This window comes from Drosophila mojavensis, unplaced genomic scaffold (assembly GCF_018153725.1).
Source record: "Drosophila mojavensis isolate 15081-1352.22 unplaced genomic scaffold, ASM1815372v1 contig_74, whole genome shotgun sequence".
NCBI classification, from domain to species: Eukaryota; Metazoa; Arthropoda; class Insecta; order Diptera; family Drosophilidae; genus Drosophila; species Drosophila mojavensis.
In genome coordinates, this window is record NW_025318899.1 from 26,461,186 (window position 1) to 26,486,410 (window position 25,225).

The 25,225-nt window shown below is 44.5% G+C and overlaps 1 protein-coding gene and 2 long non-coding RNA genes across 3 annotated transcripts; all 3 read right to left on the bottom strand.

The window, feature by feature from the left end:
- Positions 1 to 4,092: 4,092 nt before the first annotated feature.
- On the bottom strand, positions 4,093 to 4,538 carry LOC116804358. The gene is made up of 3 exons (XR_004364344.2): positions 4,439 to 4,538; positions 4,311 to 4,376; positions 4,093 to 4,218 (listed from the first exon to the last, which is right to left on the bottom strand). It is a non-coding gene; the product is annotated as an uncharacterized LOC116804358 (long non-coding RNA).
- Positions 4,539 to 8,508: 3,970 nt separating this feature from the next.
- On the bottom strand, positions 8,509 to 9,166 carry LOC122757571. The gene is made up of 2 exons (XR_006357652.1): positions 8,946 to 9,166; positions 8,509 to 8,886 (listed from the first exon to the last, which is right to left on the bottom strand). It is a non-coding gene; the product is annotated as an uncharacterized LOC122757571 (long non-coding RNA).
- Positions 9,167 to 18,397: 9,231 nt separating this feature from the next.
- Positions 18,398 to 21,166, bottom strand: LOC116804806 (piggyBac transposable element-derived protein 3-like). Its single transcript, XM_032733481.2, has 2 exons — positions 20,335 to 21,166; positions 18,398 to 20,270 (listed from the first exon to the last, which is right to left on the bottom strand). Exons 1-2 carry the CDS (start codon positions 20,654 to 20,656, stop codon positions 18,577 to 18,579), a joined length of 2,016 nt encoding a protein of 671 aa, XP_032589372.2. The 5' UTR covers positions 20,657 to 21,166; the 3' UTR covers positions 18,398 to 18,576.
- Between the last annotated feature and the right edge of the window lie 4,059 nt (positions 21,167 to 25,225).

Below are 25,225 nucleotides of genomic sequence, written 5' to 3' on the forward strand. Positions count from 1 at the left end.
GAATCAAAGTAGTTGGCGAAGCCGATGCTGTATTAGAAGCATATAACACACCACTAAATTGGAAGGCCATATCTCAATGTCTCACTGATCATTTTGCAGACCGTAGAGATCTTAAGACATTAGAGTACCAACTCTATACTCTTAAGCAAAATGGACGATCAATAGACGAATTTTATCAAGCCGTTTATTATCATCTGTCTTTAATCTTGAATCAGATAAACAACCATGATTCATCTGCAGAAACAGTAAGGGCCATTACCGAGATATATAGAGACAAAGCTTTAGATACATTTATCAGAGGTCTCAACGGAGACTTATCAAGATTATTAGCCATCAAAGAGCCAACCGACCTTAAACATGCCCTTCACTTGTGCCGATTGAGAACCAGTCGATTAGAAATTCTGTTAGTCCTATTAGAGCCCCTTCGCTTCCTCCGAAGAACAATTATCAAAACAAAACTACTCAATCCCCGTTTCGATACAACAATCCACACGTCTTAAATCAAACCAACTTCAATCCGAACCTGTACTATCCACCAAAGCCTAAGTTTAGCCCCCAGAATTCAGTTTTTCCACCAAGACCCATATACCAACAACAACAACAACAATTCTTTAACGCACCGCCAAGACCAATAGCCCCAAAGCCACAACCGGCTCCACAACCAATGGAAGTCGACTCTTCTATCAGAACTAGGAACGTGAATTATATGAATAGGCCAAATAATAGTCAATTTGCTGGGAAAAGACCCTTATCTTCTAGGGCAGAAAACCCATTCAAGCATCAGAGACAATTTCATATCAATACTGGGGAAACCCAAGTAGATGATGAGGCTAACGCTTACGCAGATGCATATGCGAATGCATACGCCGCCGAAGCTTATGCCGAGGCATACGAGCAATGTATGAGTGAACAGGCTTACTATGCTGCTACAGAGGAGCAAGGTATCGTCGAAGCACCATACGAGAACGAAGCAACTACAGACAACCAGACTCAGGTAGAAATTGCCCACTCTAAAAACTTTTCATGGCATTCTAGGCAACGATACAATGAAACAACTCAATGTTGTTATTGATGTCAGGAATGATATCCTGATAGTAAATGGCAGTAGTAAATTCCGTATTAAGCAATTACCCGCACAAGCAGTTAACAATATAAAGGTCCGAACAAGTCATATGTCCGATAACCAGAAAAAGATAATAGATCGACTTATTTATGAAACTAAACCGTTATTTGCAGACCCAGAGCAAAAGTTAACTTACACGACTAAAGTAGTAGGAGAGATCCGAACCAATAACCAATAACAAGGCAATAGAAGCATTTAACAAAATAAAACAAACTCTTTGTTCTAATGACGTAATCCTAAATTATCCAAACTTCTCTAAAGAATTCCATCTAACAACAGGAAGGTAGACCCATTACTTTTATATCACGAACATTGTCAAAAACAGAGGAGAACTATGCAACTAATGAAAAGGAAATGCTAGCCATAGTTTGGGCATTGCAAAACCTTCGAATTTACTTGTATGGAACTGCCAAAGTTATTATATTCACAGACCACCAACCAATAACCTTTGCTCTGAGTAATAAAAATCACAACGGAAAATTGAAACGAAATCAATAGTACAGAAACCACAGTTATGAGTGATGAAAGTTCGTCACACAATCTCATCCCTACAATAGAAACACCTATTAACGTTTTCAAGAATCAGTTATTCATAATAATCGGCGAAAAGCATGATTATAAATTCGAAATTCCCTTTCCTACATACCATAGGCATACAGTAACACAACCCCACTTTACCGAAGACGAATTAATCGATATTTTCAAGAAACGACTTGACCCAAGACTTATTAACGGCTTATTTACTCCAGAACATATTATGGGCAAAATACAGGAATTCTATCCACTTCACTTTTCAAATTATAAAATACGATATACCCAAAGAAAGGTAGAAGACATTACAAGCGTCGATGAACAGAATAAAATTATAACGCAAGAACATAGACGAGCACACAGAAATGCATCAGAAAATAAAACCCAAATTCTAGAAAAATTTTTCTTCCCACAACTACACAAAAAAGTTAAGGAAATTACAAAAGCATGCTTAACATGCAGAGAGTCAAAATATGATAGACACCCTCCACATCGCGCAATTCAAGCAACACCAATTCCCAAATTTCCAGGTGAAATCATTCATATAGATATTTATATAACAGAAAATAAAACTATTTTAACTAGCATTGATAAATTCTCAAAATACGTTCAAGTCAAGATTCTAAACTCAAGAGCAGCAGAAGATATAAAAATCCCGTTAAGAGAAATACTAATTGCATTCGGTATGCCCAAAACTGTAGTAATCGATAACGAACGAGCTTTAAATACAGTCTCCATAAAGTTTTTGCTGCAAGACCAGCTAGGTATCGAAGTTTATACTACCCCTCCCTATAAATCAACAAGTAACGGACAAATAGAGAGATTTCACTCCACCCTGTCAGAAATAATGACTTGCCTAAGAAAAGACAATAAAGATATGAGTTTTACAGATACACTCTTTAAAGCAGTACAAGAATATAACACCTCCTACCATTCAGTTACTAAAAGAAAACCAATAGAGATATTTTTCGGCACAACAGTTCAGGATAACCCAGAAAAAACAGAAGAGAATAGGAAAATAATATCCAACAAACTACTAGACAAACAAAAATATGACTTAAATTACCACAATAAAGAGAGACAGGAAACCAAAACTTACAAACCAGGGGAGATAGTCTATGTAAAAATAAACAAGCGCCTAGGTTCAAAACTCACACCCAAATACAAAAAAGAAACTGTAGCAGAAAACAGGAACAGCTTCAGGGAAAATTATCCACAAAAATAACATTCGAACGTAACTTACAGGATATTCGCACCACTATGTCTGGGTATAACCACAATCCTCGACTACTCACACTCTCAGTTAATTCCGATAAAGACAGGAACTTCGGCAATGCAGAACGGAACTTTCAAAATTATCCACGTATTTGATATTTCAGAATATGAAAAAATCTTCGGAACTTTCGAAGAAACTCTTAATAATTTAAGCACCTCACACCAGATGTACCCACTGCTAAATTACGAACTAAATAGCGTCAGAAATGACTTGCGCAGACTCAAACCCTCCATAAGAGTGGCAAGAGCAATTAATGCATTGGGAACAGCATGGAAATGGCTGGCCGGTACACCGGACCCTAGTGACCACGAGGTTTTAATTACAAAAATTAATGAGCAATTAGAAAATAATAATAAACAAGTTGTTATCAATAGAGTATTGCAAGATAGAATCAATGAAATAACACAAACCTCAAATAACATAATGAAAATTGTAAAAGATCATTCTAATATTCAAGAGGAAACAAGTAAGAGGACTCTAGTCGAGACTGCTCGACTAGGAGATACCCTAAACCCTCTAATCTGATATTCACTCTACCCTTCTTTTCGGCACACATACATACACACGCACGTATTAGAACGCGCTCTGCTAACTGCGCAGTAAGCAGCGACTGCGCTTGTGCTGCGCTGTAGTGTGGGCAACATTATAAGAATTTATTTGTTGAATAATTTAATTTCTAGACGTACAATCTTAACGAAACTTTCAGAATATAATCATAATGTTCAAATGTATGTACATTCCAAAGCACAAGTCTCTAGTATTTGAAATACGCCTTTTACAAAGGTGAGGGTGAGGGGGTGGATATAGGGGTGGGGGGAAATTACAACAAAAATCGAAATTATATAAAATACATATAAGTCTATATATAATTTGGAAGCTCTAGCTCTAAAGGTGTAGGAGATATAATTAAATAACTAGCATTCGATAAGGTTTTTGATCGATAATAAAATATCGGGAGTAGTTATCGTCGATAACTGGGAAAAGATCGATCTTTACGTAGATCGATATTTCGATATTATGTATGGGTCTCAGATCGATGTATCGATATTTTCATAAACATATTTTAGCTCCCAAAATTAAAAAAAAGTTTTCATATAAAAAACAAAAGATGAATTTCTTATTAAAATTAAAAAACGTTTCATATAAACTAAACTAAACTATGTAACAAAGATTATATTATTTAATAAGATCATTTACTTCGTCCAATCATTTTTGTTTATAAAGAGCAGCATATCTACTTGCTGCGGCTTGAGACAAGCCTCTCCATTTTCCTTATCCGCGTCGCAATCTACAAACAAATGCGTGTTTGTTACATTATTTTAAAACGCAAAAGCTGCAGACCACGTGTGTGGCTGACATAAGCAGTAAAATAATATTTACCTTCGCCATTGTCCTTGCTCTTTAAAAACTTATCCATTTCTCTACAACACTACCAACACCAAAATCCTAAATGAAAAGTGGGTTACGTTAGTATTTGAATTATATAGTTAAAATAATTTGCAAATTACCTGACAGTCTTATCCCACGCTTTTAATTCAAGTGATGGGCAATTAATGGTATAGTGATGGCGATATATCAAGTATCGAAGTTTTCTACATCGATATTTTCGATGGATATGAAAAATCGATATATCGTTTGCTAGATCGATCTTTTTTCTTTAAATATCCCTTTTATCGATATTTAAAGAAAAACTTGATATGCGCGTGATATACACGGACCTAGGAAAAAAAATTTCAAGTCTCTAGCTCTTATATCTTCTGAAATCGGCGCGTTCATACATACGGACGGACGGACGGACGGACAGACAGACGGACAGGGCCAAACCGACTTAGCTCGTCGCCCTGATCAAGAATATATATACTTTGTTGGGTCTGCCACGCCTCCTTCTGCCTGTTACATACATTTCAACAAAACCATTATACCCTGATTTCCCATTTTCAATGGGTTCAGGGTATAAAAATCACGTTTTTTAAATACAAACTCCAAATCTTTAAAGACGATTTAACTAATTTAATTCATGCCATAGACGGGGCAAAAACAAATACAATAAACTCAATAATATTGTCAGAATCCGAAGTCAAAATAATAGAGCAGATACTAGAAAGAGAAAAAATCATGTTCTTAAATGCAGAAGAATTGTTAGAATTTAGCCAAATAAAAATCGCAAGTAATGGGAAAAATATACTCTATATAATCAACATACCTTTAATCTCAAATGAAGTTTGTACAACCATGTTAATTAAGCCAATTAAAAGAAAAAATTATATCAATGAAATAAAATTCGAAAATATTGTAAAATGCGAAAATTCAATCTATGCTATAAGAGACTCATGTGAGTCACATAATGAAATACAATTTGTAATAAAAATAAGTTAGTCGACTTAAGAAATGATACTTGTACTCTGCCACTATTAAAAAGCCAACCTCCAAACTGCCGTGCTATCAACAATCAACACGTACCCAATCATGAACAGTTGTTTGTCGGAACAATATTGCTCAACGATTTCAATGGATCAATCAAGATCGACGAAGAGGAAGTAGAACTCCATGGTACCTTCCTGGTACAATTCGAAAACTCCACGATACGCATCGAAGATGACATATACGAATCAAAAGTAATGTCCTTCGCAGAAGCCACCCCACCGCTATTTCAAATCATGGCGAAAACAAACAAGATCGACGAAGTCCTTTCACTGCAAATGCTCAAGGAAATAAATCTAAACAACACAAGAAAATTAGAAACCCTAAAGAGCAGCAACGATATAAGAGCAACAATCAATATAACTCTCTCTGGAACTCTACTGATAATTATGGCCGTAGTTGGATATTTGCTAAAACGAAAGACCCCAGCCACCACAGGCCAAGTCACAACACCCGAAGCAGAAAAGAGAGAAAATGCTCAAGTTTTCTATATTGCGACCGAGGACGTCCGCATCTAAGGGGGGAAGAGTTAACGACAGACCCTAAAAAAGGGCATTGCACCGGCCCAATTATATCACGGCTCCAGTGCATGCACTTTTGACACGTGCGCTTTGTCAGCAGAATACAACAGCAACGCAACCGCAACCGTGGGAGCCTATCGTTAGCAATATTAATAAGATCAATGCACTTGGCCAAAACACATTCTGGTCAACGTGCGCATTTCCGCCACGAGCGCCGAGTCAGCGCACCGATCAGCAACCACCGTGAGAGTCATCGTGTCACAAGACACCTATCAGCAGCAACAGCAGTGACCACGGCGGCAGCGACGCCAATAGCAGCAGCGGCAGCTTTCATATAAATATTACTTGTATAATTATTCTTAAGTTAGTTCTAATCCAACTCCGAAAGTAAATAAATGTTTTTTTAATACAAAACCGATTTCGAATTTTTAATTTATATAAGTTAAGCGCTCCCATACTAGAGTACTAGTGATTGGGGGACGCTGTGTTGGGTTCTTGTGAATATATAACAACTTTGTGCTCAATGAAATAATATATTTTATATAATTTGGAACAATAGGTCTAAACTCTCTCCAGTCCGAATATAAACTGAACAAAATCTGTTCAACTGGTTAGGTTCTCCCCTTGAATGTCTGACTGGACTCTCCAGCCTCCTTAGATTGTCGAAAGTCTTAACTCTTCCCCATCTAAATATCTGCGTCCCGCAGATCAGGGTGCATATGTCCATTATAACGATATTCATCCAATATAAATTGTCCAATATAATGATAATTATCCAATATAAATTGCCCAGTGTAATGATATTTATCCAATATAAATTTATTATCCATAGTCGATAGTTCCAGAGTCCATAAATTAGCATAATGAGGGCCATCGATATCCACCTTCAAGTTAATTCAAAGCATTCATAGTTCCATACATTAGTAGTATTCATTTCTGGTTATGACAATACATCCAACATTGTAAGCGCATTTATTTCATTGCCTCTGGCATCTCGGAAATCCCTATTACCATGAATGATCGAAACTAGGATGGATATACCACGTGTAAAATGCTGTGGATGCTATGGGTGCTAAGGAAGTTAAGGAAGCTAAAAGAAGATTATTGCAATATAATTAAATGTGCTATGGGTGTAGGGTGTAGGAAGTCAAGGAAGTTAAAAGAGGATTATTACAATATAATTAAATGTGCATTTTCCTTTTTTTTTTTTCCTATTTTCTTAAGTCTGATTTATGAAGAATTTTTCCAGTTTTTGTTTTGTTGATAATCATTAAATCCACGAGACATATATGTCCCTTGTACACCTTGTACCCTTCTACACCATTAATGAAATATTCTGTAAATTCACACAAATGGCATAAGCTTCCGGTAAATTTTTAGGTTTGCTAACTGTTGACATCCTCGGTAGGTCACCGTTTAGTCCCCTTATGAAAACATCTAAAGCTCTATCTCTATATGATTCTATTAATGTGGACAATACTACGACTCATTGTTCGCTTGCCTTTAAGGCCTGTAAAATTAAAGAAAACTGACTATTAACTTGCTTATAGTAGGTTTCCAAGTCGTTGTTGCCTTGAATCATTTGATTCAATTCGTATTCCAAGGTTCGAACATCCCTTTTATCAGCATAATGCAATCGCCAAACTCGCTTAATTTCAGGCCAATCATCATTTTGTACACCGTAAGATTACAGTGAAACATCGGCAATTCCAATTACTTTTCCTCGTATATGTAAAATTATTGAGCGATATAGAGGTCTTTCCTTGAAAATAGAATAATCTTCAAGTACGGACTCGATCCAACACTTTAACACAGTCCGGCAATGACGAAATTTTATTTAATTCAAGCTCCGAACGTGGACGGGCCAGTGAGGGTTGTTCCTCTATGAGAGACTGATTAGTATCCTCCTTTTCCAAACGTTCCACTTTCCTATTCAATTGCTTCAAATCTTCCTTAAGACTCGAAAATTGATCGGCTAACACAGTTATTGCCGCGCTCAGCCCTTGCAACGTTCCGAACTAAATTATTTCAATGTCGGAAAACTTACTTACTATTCAATTCGATGCCTACTATGTAATCGATCTAATTTTCTACATTAAATCAGCTTTTCATTGTTTCCAAGCTGCTGCTATTTACCGTTTCCAGTGGAGATAAGAAAATATTAATAATCGTCTCGTAGAATTGCTTCCTGTGGAGATAAATATATTAGTAATGCTCTCACATGGTGGTAACACCTTTTTTAAATAGTTGACGTGAATATTATTTCTTTTATATTATTTCATTGAATTACTAATTGTATTGAATTACGTGTGTGTATTACCACGTGTGTTATTGCGTTGACTGAATTACTAGTTGTATTATCTTTTGTTACCGAACCGGCAAACAGTTTTTATTATTTTATATGGCTTGGGAAGCCCTCAAGATCCTTTTTGGTGTAAGACCTACTTAGGTGAGGGTGGTTCCACAATCATCTGGTCTCTCTCTTGCTTTCGTTTCATTTATTTATTTATTTTACTTTTTTGTTTTATATATTGTTGCCAGACTTATTCTCTTCCGAAAGGGAAGCCCAAAGTATTCCTCTTTGGTTCTAAGACCTACTAGGGTAAGGGTTATTCCACGATCGAATAGAAGGTCTCTGCAATTCATGTTTTTATTTTTGCATATTTATGCTTTGCTTGTTGATTAGAGATTTCCAGACAACCGCCTTTTAATTTTGTTATATAGTTAGTGCTTTAAACTTAACTTTGACCACTAGGTTTCTTTTAATTTATACGGAAACCCATCATTCAACACAGGTGGAAATTGTGACGTTTATTTTTTATGACATTTGTCTTACGGCAAGGATTTGAACCTCGATACGAGAATCAATCTCGTACCACCATTATGCCTGCAAATTTCTTGTATTTTCGTTTTAAGACTCGTCTCGGCACGGATTTGAACCTAGGTATTGCCAATACCACCATTTAGCCACGATTTCTTTTATGTTATAGAATTATCTAGTGCACCAACACTTGCTAGAAATTATGTTATTATTTATTGTATTATTTTATGGCAAGGATTTTCACCCCATTACTTTGCAAATCGCAGAAGTACTTCGTAATTTTGCCAACAATTACCCAATTGGTTTGGAACAATTTATTTGTACTTGCTTTTTTAATAAGTTATTTTTATAGAATTATTGACACGTCACCATTTCCCTTTATTTCCGTGAAGAATGTGGGTCCCTGCTCGGGCGCCAGTTAAGCGCTCCCATACTAGAGTACTAGTGATTGGGGGACGCTGTGTTGGGTTCTTGTGAATATATAACAACTTTGTGTTCAATGAAATAATATATTTTATATAATTTGGAACAATAGGTCTAAACTCTCTCCAGTCCGAATATAAACTGAACTAAATCTGTTCAACTGGTTAGGTTCTCCCCTTGAATGTCTGACTGGACTCTCCAGCCTCCTTAGATTGTCGAAAGTCTTAACTTATATCATAGCTCGCAGTTAACTGTTAACACTTTTTCGATGTCTGCAAATAAGTGTCTTTCACTGACACAATCAAAAAAACTCAGACAGAAACTGTTTTTGTCGCGTCTGGCTTAACTCGCTCGCGCTCTGAGGAAGACAGTTATTTCTGTTTTCGTTTCCTCAAGTCAAACACTGATCGTTTGCTTGAGTTAAATGAAGCAAACGGTAAGTTGCGTTTGTATGGGTAATCACGCGCGATTGCTGCGTTCTTTTTGTATGTATGTATGCGTGTATTTACATGCACACGAAGGCAAAAACATTTTCTGCTGAGTTTTTTAGTCAAACTGTTTTTTGCTGAGAGTCTTTGTGTGAGGAAAAATCGTGTTAGTTTTACGCGACGCTCATGTGAGAGCGTCACACGAATGAATCATTGCATTGCGTCTGAGCGAAACAGATTCTAAAGAAAACAAAGAGTGACGCTCAGAGCGAGACGTGTCTGCACAATTTTTTTGGTTATGATGCGAAGAAGAGCATAAACGAAAAAACGATCAACTCTCATATGCAAGCTCTGATATATATATATATATATACATATATATCTATTTTAAACAACGTTTTCATTCGAGTATTGGATAGCTAATGCTCTCCGTATTTTATTCAAATAAAGTCGTAGCCTAAAATACATAAAGTTTACATAAAGAATTCTGTCGCTAAAAGCAGCGGCAGAATGGGAGTATATAGCATGCTGTATGTGTACGTATATATTTGTTTGTATGCATATGCAGAAGGCATATACATTTTAGCGTTTAAGCTGTGGCGTGGACAAGAACGTAACAATGCTTACGTTGCAGATCCCACGCTGCAGGCCGGTCTAGGGACCGATCATATTACGGCACTTATGTATAGCTGTTATAATATAAATAAAGCAACAAAGTGTTGCTATGTTGTGAGCATGATACTCTTACTTATATTTTGGGCATATGTCAACTTCATATATTGTATACATATATATATATATATATAATATAATATATATATATATATGTATATATTCTTTTTGTGCAATTCAATAGATTATGCTGTAACGAACCTTCGGTTTATCCCGAGTCTAAGCTGGGCTAGTTTCAGCTGACTGTGGATTCGTTGCCAACAAATTTATTTGTTGAAGCCCCTGCGATAATTAATTAGTCTTGTGGTTTAGGTTTTATAGCGCAATGGTATATTTTCTTAAATAAATATGAAATGTACACGTCACTTATGTAAATGTATGCTGGCTCGCTGGTTTGCTTAGCGACGCACACCTACTGAGCGCTTGTTCAACGCACTCCGGCTGGGAGAGTGTTGTGCTAAACACGCTATCTCACCGTAAGGATTTGAGAAACGCCAGGATCTGGATCTGCTACTATCTCGCTCACTCACAGCATAACACTAGCTTCGTTCAGGACTTTGACCCCCTTTCCAGTGCGAGGGTCGCTCCTACAGTATTCGCGTCGCTGTGTGGAGCAACATGTATATGCACGTATATGCATATAAACGCACAGCAAATACGTACGTCCATATACACTCATACGTGCATACCTATATTGCTCCTCACACTCCCCTCTTCCTTCGGGAAAACACGAGACCATCGTGTTTGAATTTGGCGCCCGCCTCCGCTGCGCTGCTCCGTTTTGCGTCGCTCCATCCCTCGATGCTCCATTTTGCGCTGATCGCTGCTGTTAACGCTCTGTTAACGTTATCAGCTGCATTTTCCCCTTACCGCTGGCAATGCTGCATTCTGCCGGTAAGTGAATGGGGTTAATACTTTTATGTCACACATTTTTAATAAAAATATTGTTTTCAGTTTGGGCATCTTTTCCTCTATGCCCCTTGACCTGATGGCCTGCCGCTGCCAATGCCCACGCCGGGCGCTGCTGCAAAACTCGCCTCTCGGTTTTGCAGCCCCCGGTGGCATTGGCGCACGCGCGCACGGCAATGGCCATTTCGCCCATTTGGCGCATACTCTCCCTCGCCGTTGGAGACATCTCTCTTCGGGTTTCTGCTGCTTCTTGGCCCCTTGGGGGTGCTCCGGTGGGGCATCGCAGTCAATACATGCACTGCTGCTATGAGATCGGGCCACAGACGTCGTTCGCAAATGGGCACCGGTGTTCGATCTTTGGTGTCGGTGCGCTTGTTGGCCACTCCTCTTTCGCGCACAGCTCCAGCGGAGTCGCTGGCCAGTGCGCGAGGATTCGGTTGCCAAGCTTTACCGACACCTGGCGATCCATGACCGATGGAGCCATTCGCGTGGCAGGCGTCTGTAGTCACACTCTCACAGCAAACAGCCACATCTCCGACTGCATGCCCGCGTGCAATATGGGCCGCCGCTGCCTCCACCCACGCCGGACGCTCCTGCACAACTCACCTGTTGGTTCTGCAGTCTCCGGTGGCTTTGGCACTCGTGCGGCGGCCACCTGCCTCACCATCTCCTTCGTCGTTCATGTTAGCAGCTGCCCTCCTGGATGCTGCTATGTCTCTGTTGCGGCGCTGCAGACACATAGTTGGATTGCTGTTGGGAGCTGGCCACATCGATGTCGTTCGCAACTGCCACCGGTGTCGAACTTTGACGCCGGCTGCTATTTTGCGGCTCACTCCTCATTCGCGCACAGCTCCAGCAAAGTCGCTGGCCAGTGCGCGAGGATCGGCCAACAAAACGCGCCTACGCCCCAGCACAGACAACCGGTTGGATTCATCGCGTGGCAGGCATCGATGGCGAACCAATCTCCCAATGGCAACCCAAAAATATGCCTGCATGCTCCTCGTCTTCACTTGGAACACTTCACTCGACACACTGCACTCGAGCGCCGTCGGTCCACTCTGGTAACTCATCCACAAGAAGACCCGGCCCGATGCCAACATGCCCATTTATACCCTCTGCTGCCGCGCCGCCGGCTGCGTAGGCGGCAGCATATAACGGGTCCTGTGTCCTCTGTTCAGCCCACTCTAGCTTTCCCTGCCTTATGGCTGAATTCCAGGCAGGCTACGGTATCGCCTTGATACCGTTTTCCACACTCTCACCTACACATGCATACATAGCCCTTCGGTGGCCGAACAACCAAATGCAAGCTCTTCTGCTGCGTTGCATTGTTGTTGGCCGTTTTATGTATCTCTTCGGTAGTGATTGTTTTATATGTCGCTGTGTGTTTTGTTGTTGGCTGTTTTAGTTGTCTCTGTACATTTTGTTGTTGGCGGTTTTAGATGTCGCTCGCTTTGACATCTTCGTGCGCTAGCGATCGCTGGGCAGCCGACGTAGGCCCTTGACCCTTGCCTACGCTCGCTTGCTCTCGCTTCGCTGTGTGTGTGTGTACAGAAATGCTTTCGCCTGGAATGCGTGCGGCTTGTTGTTGTTTTTCCGCTTTTCGCTTTCGCTAGATAAATACATAATTTCAGCTGCGCGCGTTGTTGTTGTGCATGTACATGTATATGAGTGCTGCTTGCGCATGCACTGCTTTGTTGTTGTATCTATGCATTGCGCATGCACCGACAGCTAAGTTTTTCGGCGCAGTACACTGCTTGCTGTCGTGCGCGCGCAGTTCAAACCAATTGTTGTTGCGCACCCACATACCGTAATTTTCTTGGTGGAAACTGTAGTTTTCCAGTCACAGATGCGTTTCGCAACCGAAATTATGCATTTTGAGCAAAATTTTGTCGTCTTTTTTTTCTTCTTCTTTTTTTCTAAATGAGAAGCAATACACTTCGCTGTGTATTCACTCCCTTTTTTTTTTGGAAAAAAAAAAAACAAAACAGCTCTATTGCTCACCCGTGTCCTCTCCACGGCTTGAAATCCGCCACATGCGCCGTCCTGGTCCGCTTTTCTGCCTCCGATCTTATCCGGCAGATGACTGGAGACACAAAACTGGCCACTATATATGGGCCTCCATAGCGTGGCGCCAGTTTTGTTGCGAATCCCTCTGCGGCATTAGACAAGTGGCGTTCCTTTGCCCACACCTTGTCACCTACGCCCGGCTTCCACTGCCGCCTCCGTAGATTGTAGTGCCGTGCCTGATCCTGTCCGGCTCTTTCCTGGTTCCGACGCACTTGATTCAGCCTCTGCCCTGCTGCAGGCGGCTGACTAGTCTTGCAGTTCTGACACCGCTTGCAACGCTGCACGTACGCCCGCGCATCCCGATACATACCGGGCCAGTAGTATCGTGCGGCCACCCGAGCAATTGTTTTTCGGCTCCCAAGGTGGCCAGCGGCGACTGCATCGTGGCTCTCTGCCAGTACTTGCTTGCGCCGCTCCGTTGGCACACTTTTGTGGCCGGCTTGATGCGGACTGTGCCGATATAAGTTTCCAGACTCTTCGCGATAGTCTGGCCACTTTTGTGGTGCCTTGCGCAGACCCTGGCGCAGCTTGGTGAGCCAACGACATCCTGTCCCAGCTGGCGTCTCCTTACTAGCGACCAAGCGGCTCGCCTCCAGAAGCTGCCGTGAGAGTGCATCTGCTACCCCATTTCGCATGTCTTTCCTGCGTCGAAGATGCCGTGGCTTTTTGGTCCTGTTGGTGCCCTTCACCTCCTTATCCACATGAAGCGGTTTTTGACTATCAGTAGTCACCTCCAGTGGCGTCTTGGGACCCGCTTCCATGCTTACAGAAACCATCGCAACCTCTCGCGGTCCCTCTCCAGCTCCACAAACTCATCTGCCAGGTGCATCAACTCCACGAGACTATGGAATTGATATGGGCGGGCGTAGGCACGCAGATCGGGCAGGCTGTTGTTATAGATGAGCTTCATCTCATGGTCTGCTCCATAGCGCAGAGGCCGCATGAGGGTCTGCATCTCCACCATGTAGACCTTAAAGCTCTCATCTACCATTTGCCTCCGGCGTTTGACGTCATCCTCCAGCTTCTCCAGATAACCTCTGGGCAGGAAAAACTCCTGGAAGCTGCGCACGAATGTCGCCCACGCCGTCCAATGCCGGTTGTTGGCCACGTACCATTTTAATGCCATGCCCTTCAGCAGCTCTGGCATCGCCCGCGGGATCATGTCCAGATCCAGGCCATAGGTGTCCGCCGACCACTCCACCTGCTCCAAGAACTCCAAAGGCTTTGTGGTGCCATCAAAGCGGAAGCTCCACTCCCGCACTTGTTTGGCCACCTTTGGATATTCCTGAGCTGTGCTGTCGTGTCCTCGTGGCCTAATTTCCGGTTGCGGGGTGGATGTGGCTCTCATCTCACCCTGTCGCGTGTCCTGCAGTCGTGCTGCTGCGCTTGTGGAGGGCACACAGAGCCGCGCCACATGCGCAAGCTCTGATTCCAGGTCGTCCTCCGTGACGGCGGTCGTTGCCTCATCCCTGGGTGAGGCACGGCGTCCATGCAGTCGCTCCAGCTCGGCGATCCTCAGTGAGTAAGGAATGCTTCCTTCATTCCTCGCAACCCACTCGCCAAACTGCCTCCGCATAACGTCTAGTGTGCCTGACAAGCTCACTCCGAATTCGTCACCATAACGCAGCACTTCATCTTTTTTAAGATTGTATACCCACACTCGCACCATATTCACAAGTATTCACTAATCACACTCTTATCGCAGGGCCCCACGTTGGGCGCCAGTTGTAACGAACCTTCGGTTTATCCCGAGTCTAAGCTGGGCTAGTTTCAGCTGACTGTGGATTCGTTGCCAACAAATTTATTTGTTGAAGCCCCTGCGATAATTAATTAGTCTTGTGGTTTAGGTTTTATAGCGCAATGGTATATTTTCTTAAATAAATATGAAATGTACACGTCACTTATGTAAATGTTTGCTGGCTCGCTGGTTTGCTTTGCGACGCACACCTACTGAGCGCTTGTTCAACGCACTCCAGCTGGGAGAGTATTGTGCTAAACACGCTAGCTCACCGTAAGGATTTGAGAAACGCCAGGATCTGGATCTGTAAACTCTGGCGGTTCGCCAGCTATGCTGATCTCTCCTACTATCTCGCTCACTCACAGCATAACACTAGCTTCGTTCACTCACAAGCACTTCTCTTACGCACGGCTACGCGAACTCACCCAGGTGTGCAGGCCTCGCTTACGTTGCTGATATGCACCGATGTCCTGATCGGCGCCTGCTGATGATCTGCAAGGATTCCCACTGGATGTCCTTGCTGTTCCCCCGATGTCCTTGCTGTTCCCACGATGTCCTGGGAGTCCTGATTTACCACTCGCGTTGACTTTCACTTAACTTTCTTCACGCACTTTCACTATATAGCTTCTCACCGGTATATTTTCGACTTCTTTTGACTTTTTCTGACCTTTTTTCGTATGGAGCCGCTGGTGGCCTTTTATACCCCAGCCACAGGCCCTGCCTCGTGTGGTAACGGGGCCTGTTCGGCTCTGGAGCGGGGCCTTCCTGCTGCTCGTGCCCATAAAAACGGTAAAGTGGCGTAATCTGGGTGACGCCACTTTCCCGCCAAATTGCGTGGCAGCCTCCCATTGGCCGAAGTACCGTTGTTGCCATGCGAGTGAAAACGTCCACTGCCCACTACCCACTGCCCATCCTGTCCCAGCTGGCGTCTCCTTTCTAGCGACCAAGCGGCTCGCCTCCAGAAGCTGCCGTGAGAGTGCATCTGCTACCCCATTTCGCATGTCTTTCCTGCGTCGAAGATGCCGTGGCTTTTTGGTCCTGTTGGTGCCCTTCACCTCCTTATCCACATGAAGCGGTTCTTGACTATCAGTAGTCACCTCCAGTGGCGTCTTGGGACCCGCTTCCATGCTTACAGAAACCATCGATAACTTCGCTTCCAGTTGGCGACTTGGCTTGGGATCTCTTGGCCCAATTTTCAGCGCCAAACCGCCACACTCCAGTGTGGTGCCTATACTAGCCAAGAAATCCCAGCCTAGCACCAAATCGTCGATCACTCCTGGCAGGATCAGCAACGGTATCTGGATTTCCTGATTTCCCAGGCTGATCGTCGTCTCCAGCTGCGAGTCCACCTGACTGCAACTGCCGTCCGCCAAGCGTATGCGCCGCCGTGTGGCGCGCACCACGCCCAGTCCTTCGAGCCTCTCAGCGAGCCTCTCACTGATGAAGCTGCTCGAGGCTCCCGTGTCAATCGTGGCCCTCTGCTGTGAGACTCCAATGGCCACGATCACCGTCAGCCGGCTGCCTTCGTCCTGAAGACTGCCCATTAATACCTGGAGGCTCCTGGCTGCTGCTCCCGCTCGCCCCTTGATGGCGGGTGCCACTGTTCGTTTCCCGACTGGCAACAGGCAAACGTTCTCACTCCAATGCGCCCGCACTGCCAGCAGAAATCCAGTGCCTTGTTGCGGCACGTAAAAGCGCGGTGCCCCTCTTGGCCACACACTCGGCATGCCCTTGCTGGATTCGGGATGTGTGTCCTTGCTCCGGTTGCGCCTGTCCTTGGCGCAGGAGAAGGCTTCACCTCATCCTCCATGCGGCGATACTCCACATCGCCTTCAGCGTCGTCCATGGCCATCAGTCGTGTCCGGCCAGGCCGTGGCTGTTGCCGCAACCTCTCGCGGTCCCTCTCCAGCTCCTCAAACTCATCTGCCAGGTGCATCAACTCCACGAGACTATGGAATTGATATGGGCGGGCGTAGGCACGCAGATCGGGCAGGCTGTTGTTATAGATGAGCTTCATCTCATGGTCTGCTCCATAGCGCAGAGGCCGCATGAGGGTCTGCATCTCCACCATGTAGACCTTAAAGCTCTCATCTACCATTTGCCTCCGGCGTTTGACGTCATCCTCCAGCTTCTCCAGATAACCTCTGGGCAGGAAAAACTCCTGGAAGCTGCGCACGAATGTCGCCCACGCCGTCCAATGCCGGTTGTTGGCCACGTACCATTTTAATGCCATGCCCTTCAGCAGCTCTGGCATCGCCCGCGGGATCATGTCCAGATCCAGGCCATAGGTGTCCGCCGACCACTCCACCTGCTCCAAGAACTCCAAAGGCTTTGTGGTGCCATCAAAGCGGAAGCTCCACTCCCGCACTTGTTTGGCCACCTTTGGATATTCCTGAGCTGTGCTGTCGTGTCCTCGTGGCCTAATTTCCGGTTGCGGGGTGGATGTGGCTCTCATCTCACCCTGTCGCGTGTCCTGCAGTCGTGCTGCTGCGCTTGTGGAGGGCACACAGAGCCGCGCCACATGCGCAAGCTCTGATTCCAGGTCGTCCTCCGTGACGGCGGTCGTTGCCTCATCCCTGGGTGAGGCACGGCGTCCATGCAGTCGCTCCAGCTCGGCGATCCTCAGTGAGTAAGGAATGCTTCCTTCATTCCTCGCAACCCACTCGCCAAACTGCCTCCGCATAACGTCTAGTGTGCCTGACAAGCTCACTCCGAATTCGTCACCATAACGCAGCACTTCATCTTTTTTAAGATTGTATACCCACGCTCGCACCATATTCACAAGTATTCACTAATCACACTCTTATCGCAGGGCCACACGTTGGGCGCCAGTTGTAACGAACCTTCGGTTTATCCCGAGTCTAAGCTGGGCTAGTTTCAGCTGACTGTGGATTCGTTGCCAACAAATTTATTTGTTGAAGCCCCTGCGATAATTAATTAGTCTTGTGGTTTAGGTTTTATAGCGCAATGGTATATTTTCTTAAATAAATATGAAATGTACACGTCACTTATGTAAATGTTTGCTGGCTCGCTGGTTTGCTTTGCGACGCACACCTACTGAGCGCTTGTTCAACGCACTCCGGCTGGGAGAGTATTGTGCTAAACACGCTAGCTCACCGTAAGGATTTGAGAAACGCCAGGATCTGGATCTGTAAACTCTGGCGGTTCGCCAGCTATGCTGATCTCTCCTACTATCTCGCTCACTCACAGCATAACACTAGCTTCGTTCACTCACAAGCACTTCTCTTACGCACGGCTACGCGAACTCACCCAGGTGTGCAGGCCTCGCTTACGTTGCTGATATGCACCGATGTCCTGATCGGCGCCTGCTGATGATCTGCAAGGATTCCCACTGGATGTCCTTGCTGTTCCCCCGATGTCCTTGCTGTTCCCACGATGTCCTGGGAGTCCTGATTTACCACTCGCGTTGACTTTCACTTAACCCTCTAATGCTGTTTTCTTAACTATTGGAGGAAAATAATTGGAACAATTTTTTTTAAAGTAAATTTAGGCTTCTAAACTCAAAAATGAACTCAGAAAAAATATAGAAGTTTTTGTTTAGCCGTCAGGTGCAAAAAAGGTAATAAGTGTCTCAAGACACTCTTGGGCATCTAAGAGTAAAAAAAAAACGTATTTAATAGAAATGTTAATTTTTATTATTCATATGATATGTTTTAAAACAATTTTTTGTTGATGTGCAGCATAGATGTAAATTACATTTTTCACAAATGCATTGCGTTTGTGATGATTTACAGAGCTTGCACCGTCTCTTATTGTCCCGATCCAACCAATTTGGGAAGTGGTTGACTTGGTCAAAACGTAATTCCGCTATTGGGTGTAAAGTTTTTTTTCCAAGTTTAAGCTCAAGCTGTGATGGTCGGGCCCGTGGGGATTGTGAAAAAGGTGACCGATCTGTTCGCAAAGATGGTGACTGCATCTGGTCTTGTAGAGATACGGTACTGACTGGACGACCTGCGTGGGCTTTATTTCTAAAAGCCACCAATCCTTCAGCGATTAACTCGCGAAAATCGGGAAGTTCCATCAATTTGTCACTGATTGCGTTTTGTTTTTGAATTCGCCTATAAAGAATATAAGCATTTGTTGCTGCCATGTCAATACAATGATAAAAAATTCGAGTAGCAGCATCTTTGGTTTTAGCTTTGATGTGATAACGGCCCATAAGTCCATCCATAAGATCAACGCCGCCCATATGTGAGTTATATTCCCGAATTATTTGCGGACAGTCAATTTCAATATGTTGCTTTTTCTTCCTGTCATAACGGTCAATCTTAAGTGTTCTTTCACTTAAACTTTCCGTAGCAAACGGTTTAACACCTACGTAAGTTGACAATAAGCGAACGGCCTTGTTATCCTTCCAAAGTACATTACTGACTTCTACCCCGTATGACGTGCCTACGAACTCAGTCGAAAACCCTCTCGGCTTTTTGTTAATGATTGTATCGTCAGGTAGCTTGCAATTGGGGATTCGATTCGCACGTACTGTGCCAAGGCTATAAATACCCTTTGCTCGCAAATATACCATTAGAGGCAAAGAGGTATAAAAATTATCAAAGTAGACGATGTGGTGCTTAAAGCTTTGTACTGTTTTGGTCAAACGTACTACTATGTTGGCCGAAGCACCAAGATCTGGGTGACCAGGTAAGACAATGTTATCGCCTGCTCCACTATAAATTTCGAATCGGTATGCATAGCCATATGAATCACACAAAACGAACAGCTTAATACCCCATTTGTATGGCTTATTGGGCATATATTGTCGTAAGTGATGTTTCATCTTTGTGCTACACATTTGTTCGTCAACACAGAGGCGTGGTTGCTTTGGCACTGAGTCAAATCTTGTATTAAGATAATCGACAAGTCTTCTAGTGCGAAATAATGGATCGTAGCCTGGTTGTCCCTTTTTGATCCGCTGGCTTTCATCACGTAATGACAGGTGCTGTTTAATTGTCTCAAATTTTGTGCGGTTCATACTGGATGCAATGGGTAAAAAGGCATTTCTTCCCCAGTAGCTTCTCATACTCGGGTAGCGATATATTGACATATATATCAAAATTCCTATATAATGATGAACATCTTCAATGTTCATTTGGAATCTTGTTGATATGTTCTCCACTAAAGCTGCGCGCATGGTTTCTTCCACTATCATATCCATGATTTTGGCATCAAAAAAATAGCGAAATATCTCTGAAGGAGTTTTGAGATTCATTATTTCAGCCGGCAATGAAGAGTCGCCTTGAAAAGCAACATTGTTTACATGCAATTGCATAAATTGCTGTCGCCACAAAATTTTGCTCGGCTCCTTTGCTATTGATTCAATACCTAAAAGACATTAATTAACTAATCACATAATATAAAATAATATATCGCAATGTTGTTGTCTTACCAGCACCAGTAAAGCCACCAGAAGATGGCAAAGCCACGCATGTTATACCTTTAATAGTTGGTAGTGGCGATCGTTGTCTTTTCAGGGATTTCCTAATAGGCTCAGACTGACCATTATCAGGCACATTCTCTTCATCATTACAAGCAAATGATATTGTGCTAATATATTCCACAGCAGCTATTAGAGTTTCTGCCACATTTAAGTCATCTTCCTCGTCGTCACTTGACTCGGATAACTCTGCATCGGAAGGGACATTCTCAAACAATTCCAACAACTGTTCATCAGTTAAATCGGATAATTTGAATCGTACCCGGTTTGCCATCTTTATATGGTTAATATGTCAGTTTCTAGTAAAACAATCCATATAATGAATAAGTGTACACACAAAATTGCAAGCAGTTGTGAAATAGCTGCTGGTAAAAAAAGTTGCTTGCAGCCCCAAAAGTGTCTCAAGACACTTATCACTGTTTTTAAGCTACAACGCACATTTTTTATTTATTTTTATTTTTGTAAACTAGTTTTAATTGTAAATAAACATACCTTCCAATAAAAAATTATTTTAAATGGATTGCTTTCACAGATTTTGTAAAATAATTGTTGCACAACAGCACATGCAGCAGATCAATTTACACGCGCGAAAAAACATATGTTTTGTGTTTATGAAAATAAAAAGTACCGTTTAAAGCACTGGAGAGCTTTTAAAGCTTTTTTCTCAGTAAATTTGAATGTTTTATTAACGATCAAGCAATATTTGAAAGACAAAAAAGCTCCCTTTTTTTTTTTAAATTTAAAAATAAAATAAGTGTCTCAAGACACTTATGAGCGTTAGAGGGTTAACTTTCTTCACGCACTTTCACTATATAGCTTCTCACCGGTATATTTTCGACTTCTTTTGACTTTTTCTGACCTTTTTTCGTATGGAGCCGCTGGTGGCCTTTTATACCCCAGCCACAGGCCCTGCCTCGTGTGGTAACGGGGCCTGTTCGGCTCTGGAGCGGGGCCTTCCTGCTGCTCGTGCCCATAAAAACGGTAAAGTGGCGTAATCTGGGTGACGCCACTTTCCCGCCAAATTGCGTGGCAGCCTCCCATTGGCCGAAGTACCGTTGTTGCCATGCGAGTGAAAACGTCCACTGCCCACTACCCACTGCCCATCCTGTCCCAGCTGGCGTCTCCTTACTAGCGACCAAGCGGCTCGCCTCCAGAAGCTGCCGTGAGAGTGCATCTGCTACCCCATTTCGCATGTCTTTCCTGCGTCGAAGATGCCGTGGCTTTTTGGTCCTGTTGGTGCCCTTCACCTCCTTATCCACATGAAGCGGTTCTTGACTATCAGTAGTCACCTCCAGTGGCGTCTTGGGACCCGCTTCCATGCTTACAGAAACCATCGATAACTTCGCTTCCAGTTGGCGACTTGGCTTGGGATCTCTTGGCCCAATTTTCAGCGCCAAACCGCCACACTCCAGTGTGGTGCCTATACTAGCCAAGAAATCCCAGCCTAGCACCAAATCGTCGATCACTCCTGGCAGGATCAGCAACGGTATCTCAGGCTGATCGTCGTCTCCAGCTGCGAGTCCACCTGACTGCAACTGCCGTCCGCCAAGCGTATGCGCCGCCGTGTGGCGCGCACCACGCCCAGTCCTTCGAGCCTCTCAGCGAGCCTCTCACTGATGAAGCTGCTCGAGGCTCCCGTGTCAATCGTGGCCCTCTGCTGTGAGACTCCAATGGCCACGATCGCCGTCAGCCGGCTGCCTTCGTCCTGAAGACTGCCCATTAATACCTGGAGGCTCCTGGCTGCTGCTCCCGCTCGCCCCTTGATGGCGGGTGCCACTGTTCGTTTCCCGACTGGCAACAGGCAAACGTTCTCACTCCAATGCGCCCGCACTGCCAGCAGAAATCCAGTGCCTTGTTGCGGCACGTAAAAGCGCGGTGCCCCTCTTGGCCACACACTCGGCATGCCCTTGCTGGATTCGGGATGTGTGTCCTTGCTCCGGTTGCGCCTGTCCTTGGCGCAGGAGAAGGCTTCACCTCATCCTCCATGCGGCGATACTCCACATCGCCTTCAGCGTCGTCCATGGCCATCAGTCGTGTCCGGCCAGGCCGTGGCTGTTGCCGCAACCTCTCGCGGTCCCTCTCCAGCTCCTCAAACTCATCTGCCAGGTGCATCAACTCCACGAGACTATGGAATTGATATGGGCGGGCGTAGGCACGCAGATCGGGCAGGCTGTTGTTATAGATGAGCTTCATCTCATGGTCTGCTCCATAGCGCAGAGGCCGCATGAGGGTCTGCATCTCCACCATGTAGACCTTAAAGCTCTCATCTACCATTTGCCTCCGGCGTTTGACGTCATCCTCCAGCTTCTCCAGATAACCTCTGGGCAGGAAAAACTCCTGGAAGCTGCGCACGAATGTCGCCCACGCCGTCCAATGCCGGTTGTTGGCCACGTACCATTTTAATGCCATGCCCTTCAGCAGCTCTGGCATCGCCCGCGGGATCATGTCCAGATCCAGGCCATAGGTGTCCGCCGACCACTCCACCTGCTCCAAGAACTCCAAAGGCTTTGTGGTGCCATCAAAGCGGAAGCTCCACTCCCGCACTTGTTTGGCCACCTTTGGATATTCCTGAGCTGTGCTGTCGTGTCCTCGTGGCCTAATTTCCGGTTGCGGGGTGGATGTGGCTCTCATCTCACCCTGTCGCGTGTCCTGCAGTCGTGCTGCTGCGCTTGTGGAGGGCACACAGAGCCGCGCCACATGCGCAAGCTCTGATTCCAGGTCGTCCTCCGTGACGGCGGTCGTTGCCTCATCCCTGGGTGAGGCACGGCGTCCATGCAGTCGCTCCAGCTCGGCGATCCTCAGTGAGTAAGGAATGCTTCCTTCATTCCTCGCAACCCACTCCGCATAACGTCTAGTGTGCCTGACAAGCTCACTCCGAATTCGTCACCATAACGCAGCACTTCATCTTTTTTAAGATTGTATACCCACGCTCGCACCATATTCACAAGTATTAACTAATCACTCTCTTATCGCAGGGCCCCACGTTGGGCGCCAGTTGTAACGAACCTTCGGTTTATCCCGAGTCTAAGCTGGGCTAGTTTCAGCTGACTGTGGATTCGTTGCCAACAAATTTATTTGTTGAAACCCCTGCGATAATTAATTAGTCTTGTAGTTTAGGTTTTATAGCGCAATGGTATATTTTCTTAAATAAATATGAAATGTACACGTCACTTATGTAAATGTTTGCTGGCTCGCTGGTTTGCTTTGCGACGCACACCTACTGAGCGCTTGTTCAACGCACTCCGGCTGGGAGAGTATTGTGCTAAACACGCTAGCTCACCGTAAGGATTTGAGAAACGCCAGGATCTGGATCTGTAAACTCTGGCGGTTCGCTAGCTATGCTGATCTCTCCTACTATCTCGCTCACTCACAGCATAACACTAGCTTCGTTCACTCACAAGCACTTCTCTTACGCACGGCTACGCGAACTCACCCAGGTGTGCAGGCCTCGCTTACGTTGCTGATATGCACCGATGTCCTGATCGGCGCCTGCTGATGATCTGCAAGGATTCCCACTGGATGTCCTTGCTGTTCCCCCGATGTCCTTGCTGTTCCCACGATGTCCTGGGAGTCCTGATTTACCACTCGCGTTGACTTTCACTTAACTTTCTTCACGCACTTTCACTATATAGCTTCTCACCGGTATATTTTCGACTTCTTTTGACTTTTTCTGACCTTTTTTCGTATGGAGCCGCTGGTGGCCTTTTATACCCCAGCCACAGGCCCTGCCTCGTGTGGTAACGGGGCCTGTTCGGCTCTGGAGCGGGGCCTTCCTGCTGCTCGTGCCCATAAAAACGGTAAAGTGGCGTAATCTGGGTGACGCCACTTTCCCGCCAAATTGCGTGGCAGCCTCCCATTGGCCGAAGTACCGTTGTTGCCATGCGAGTGAAAACGTCCACTGCTATCACCCGGCCCGAACGGCACCTCGGCTAACGGTCACCGATGATCGTCGTGCGTGTGACGCGAACCCATTGCTGAATCTGTTGGAGCGAAAGAGCCCGCCTCTAACAGGACTTTGACCCCCTTTCCAGTGCGAGGGTCGCTCCTACAGTATTCGCGTCGCTGTGTGGAGCAACATGTATATGCACGTATATGCATATAAACGCACAGCAAATACGTACGTCCATATACACTCATACGTGCATACCTATATTGCTCCTCACAATGCTATCAGAAATTTACTCGTTCGTATATGCTCGGCTCCTCACTTTAAGGCTTGGGCTACGAAAATGTACGAAAACACTAACACTTCGCTTCATGCGCTCGACCGAGATGGTCGGCTGTTAAACAGAAGATCCCTCTTACTCAATGTTCATCCTTGATCTCTCTCTCTCTCTCTCTCTCTCAATGCTCTTTCACATATGTATATGTATGTATGCATGTGAGCACAAGAAGCAGCTAACAAAAATTGATATTTCTTCGCAGCAAGACCCATGTCTTCCCTTCTGAGTGAAGACTATTCCGAATTCTTCAAACCGTTCGCCATGCTCGTGCAAAAAGTTTGCGTTTTTGTCATTATTTGTGGGAAGGGTATGAAAGCGTTGGTGCGCATAAAGAAAATGTTTTCGCGACGAGCATTCACACACACACTGTCCCTTGTTACATGTACTATCACTTTTAGAAGCATTTGTATGCCTGTGTGCGAAGCTTTTGCTGCCACTTAACTATAAACGCGATTCTGCAATTCTGCAAACTACGTGTCCGGTCTATGTGTTCTCTGGTTAGTGGTTCTTCGATTATTTTATTTTTTTCAAACGATTCAGGATATAAACACAAATCGGGAAGAAAGTATTGCGAATTCGGTTAAGTCCAAGTGCTAAAAAATAATATAGAGACTAGTTTA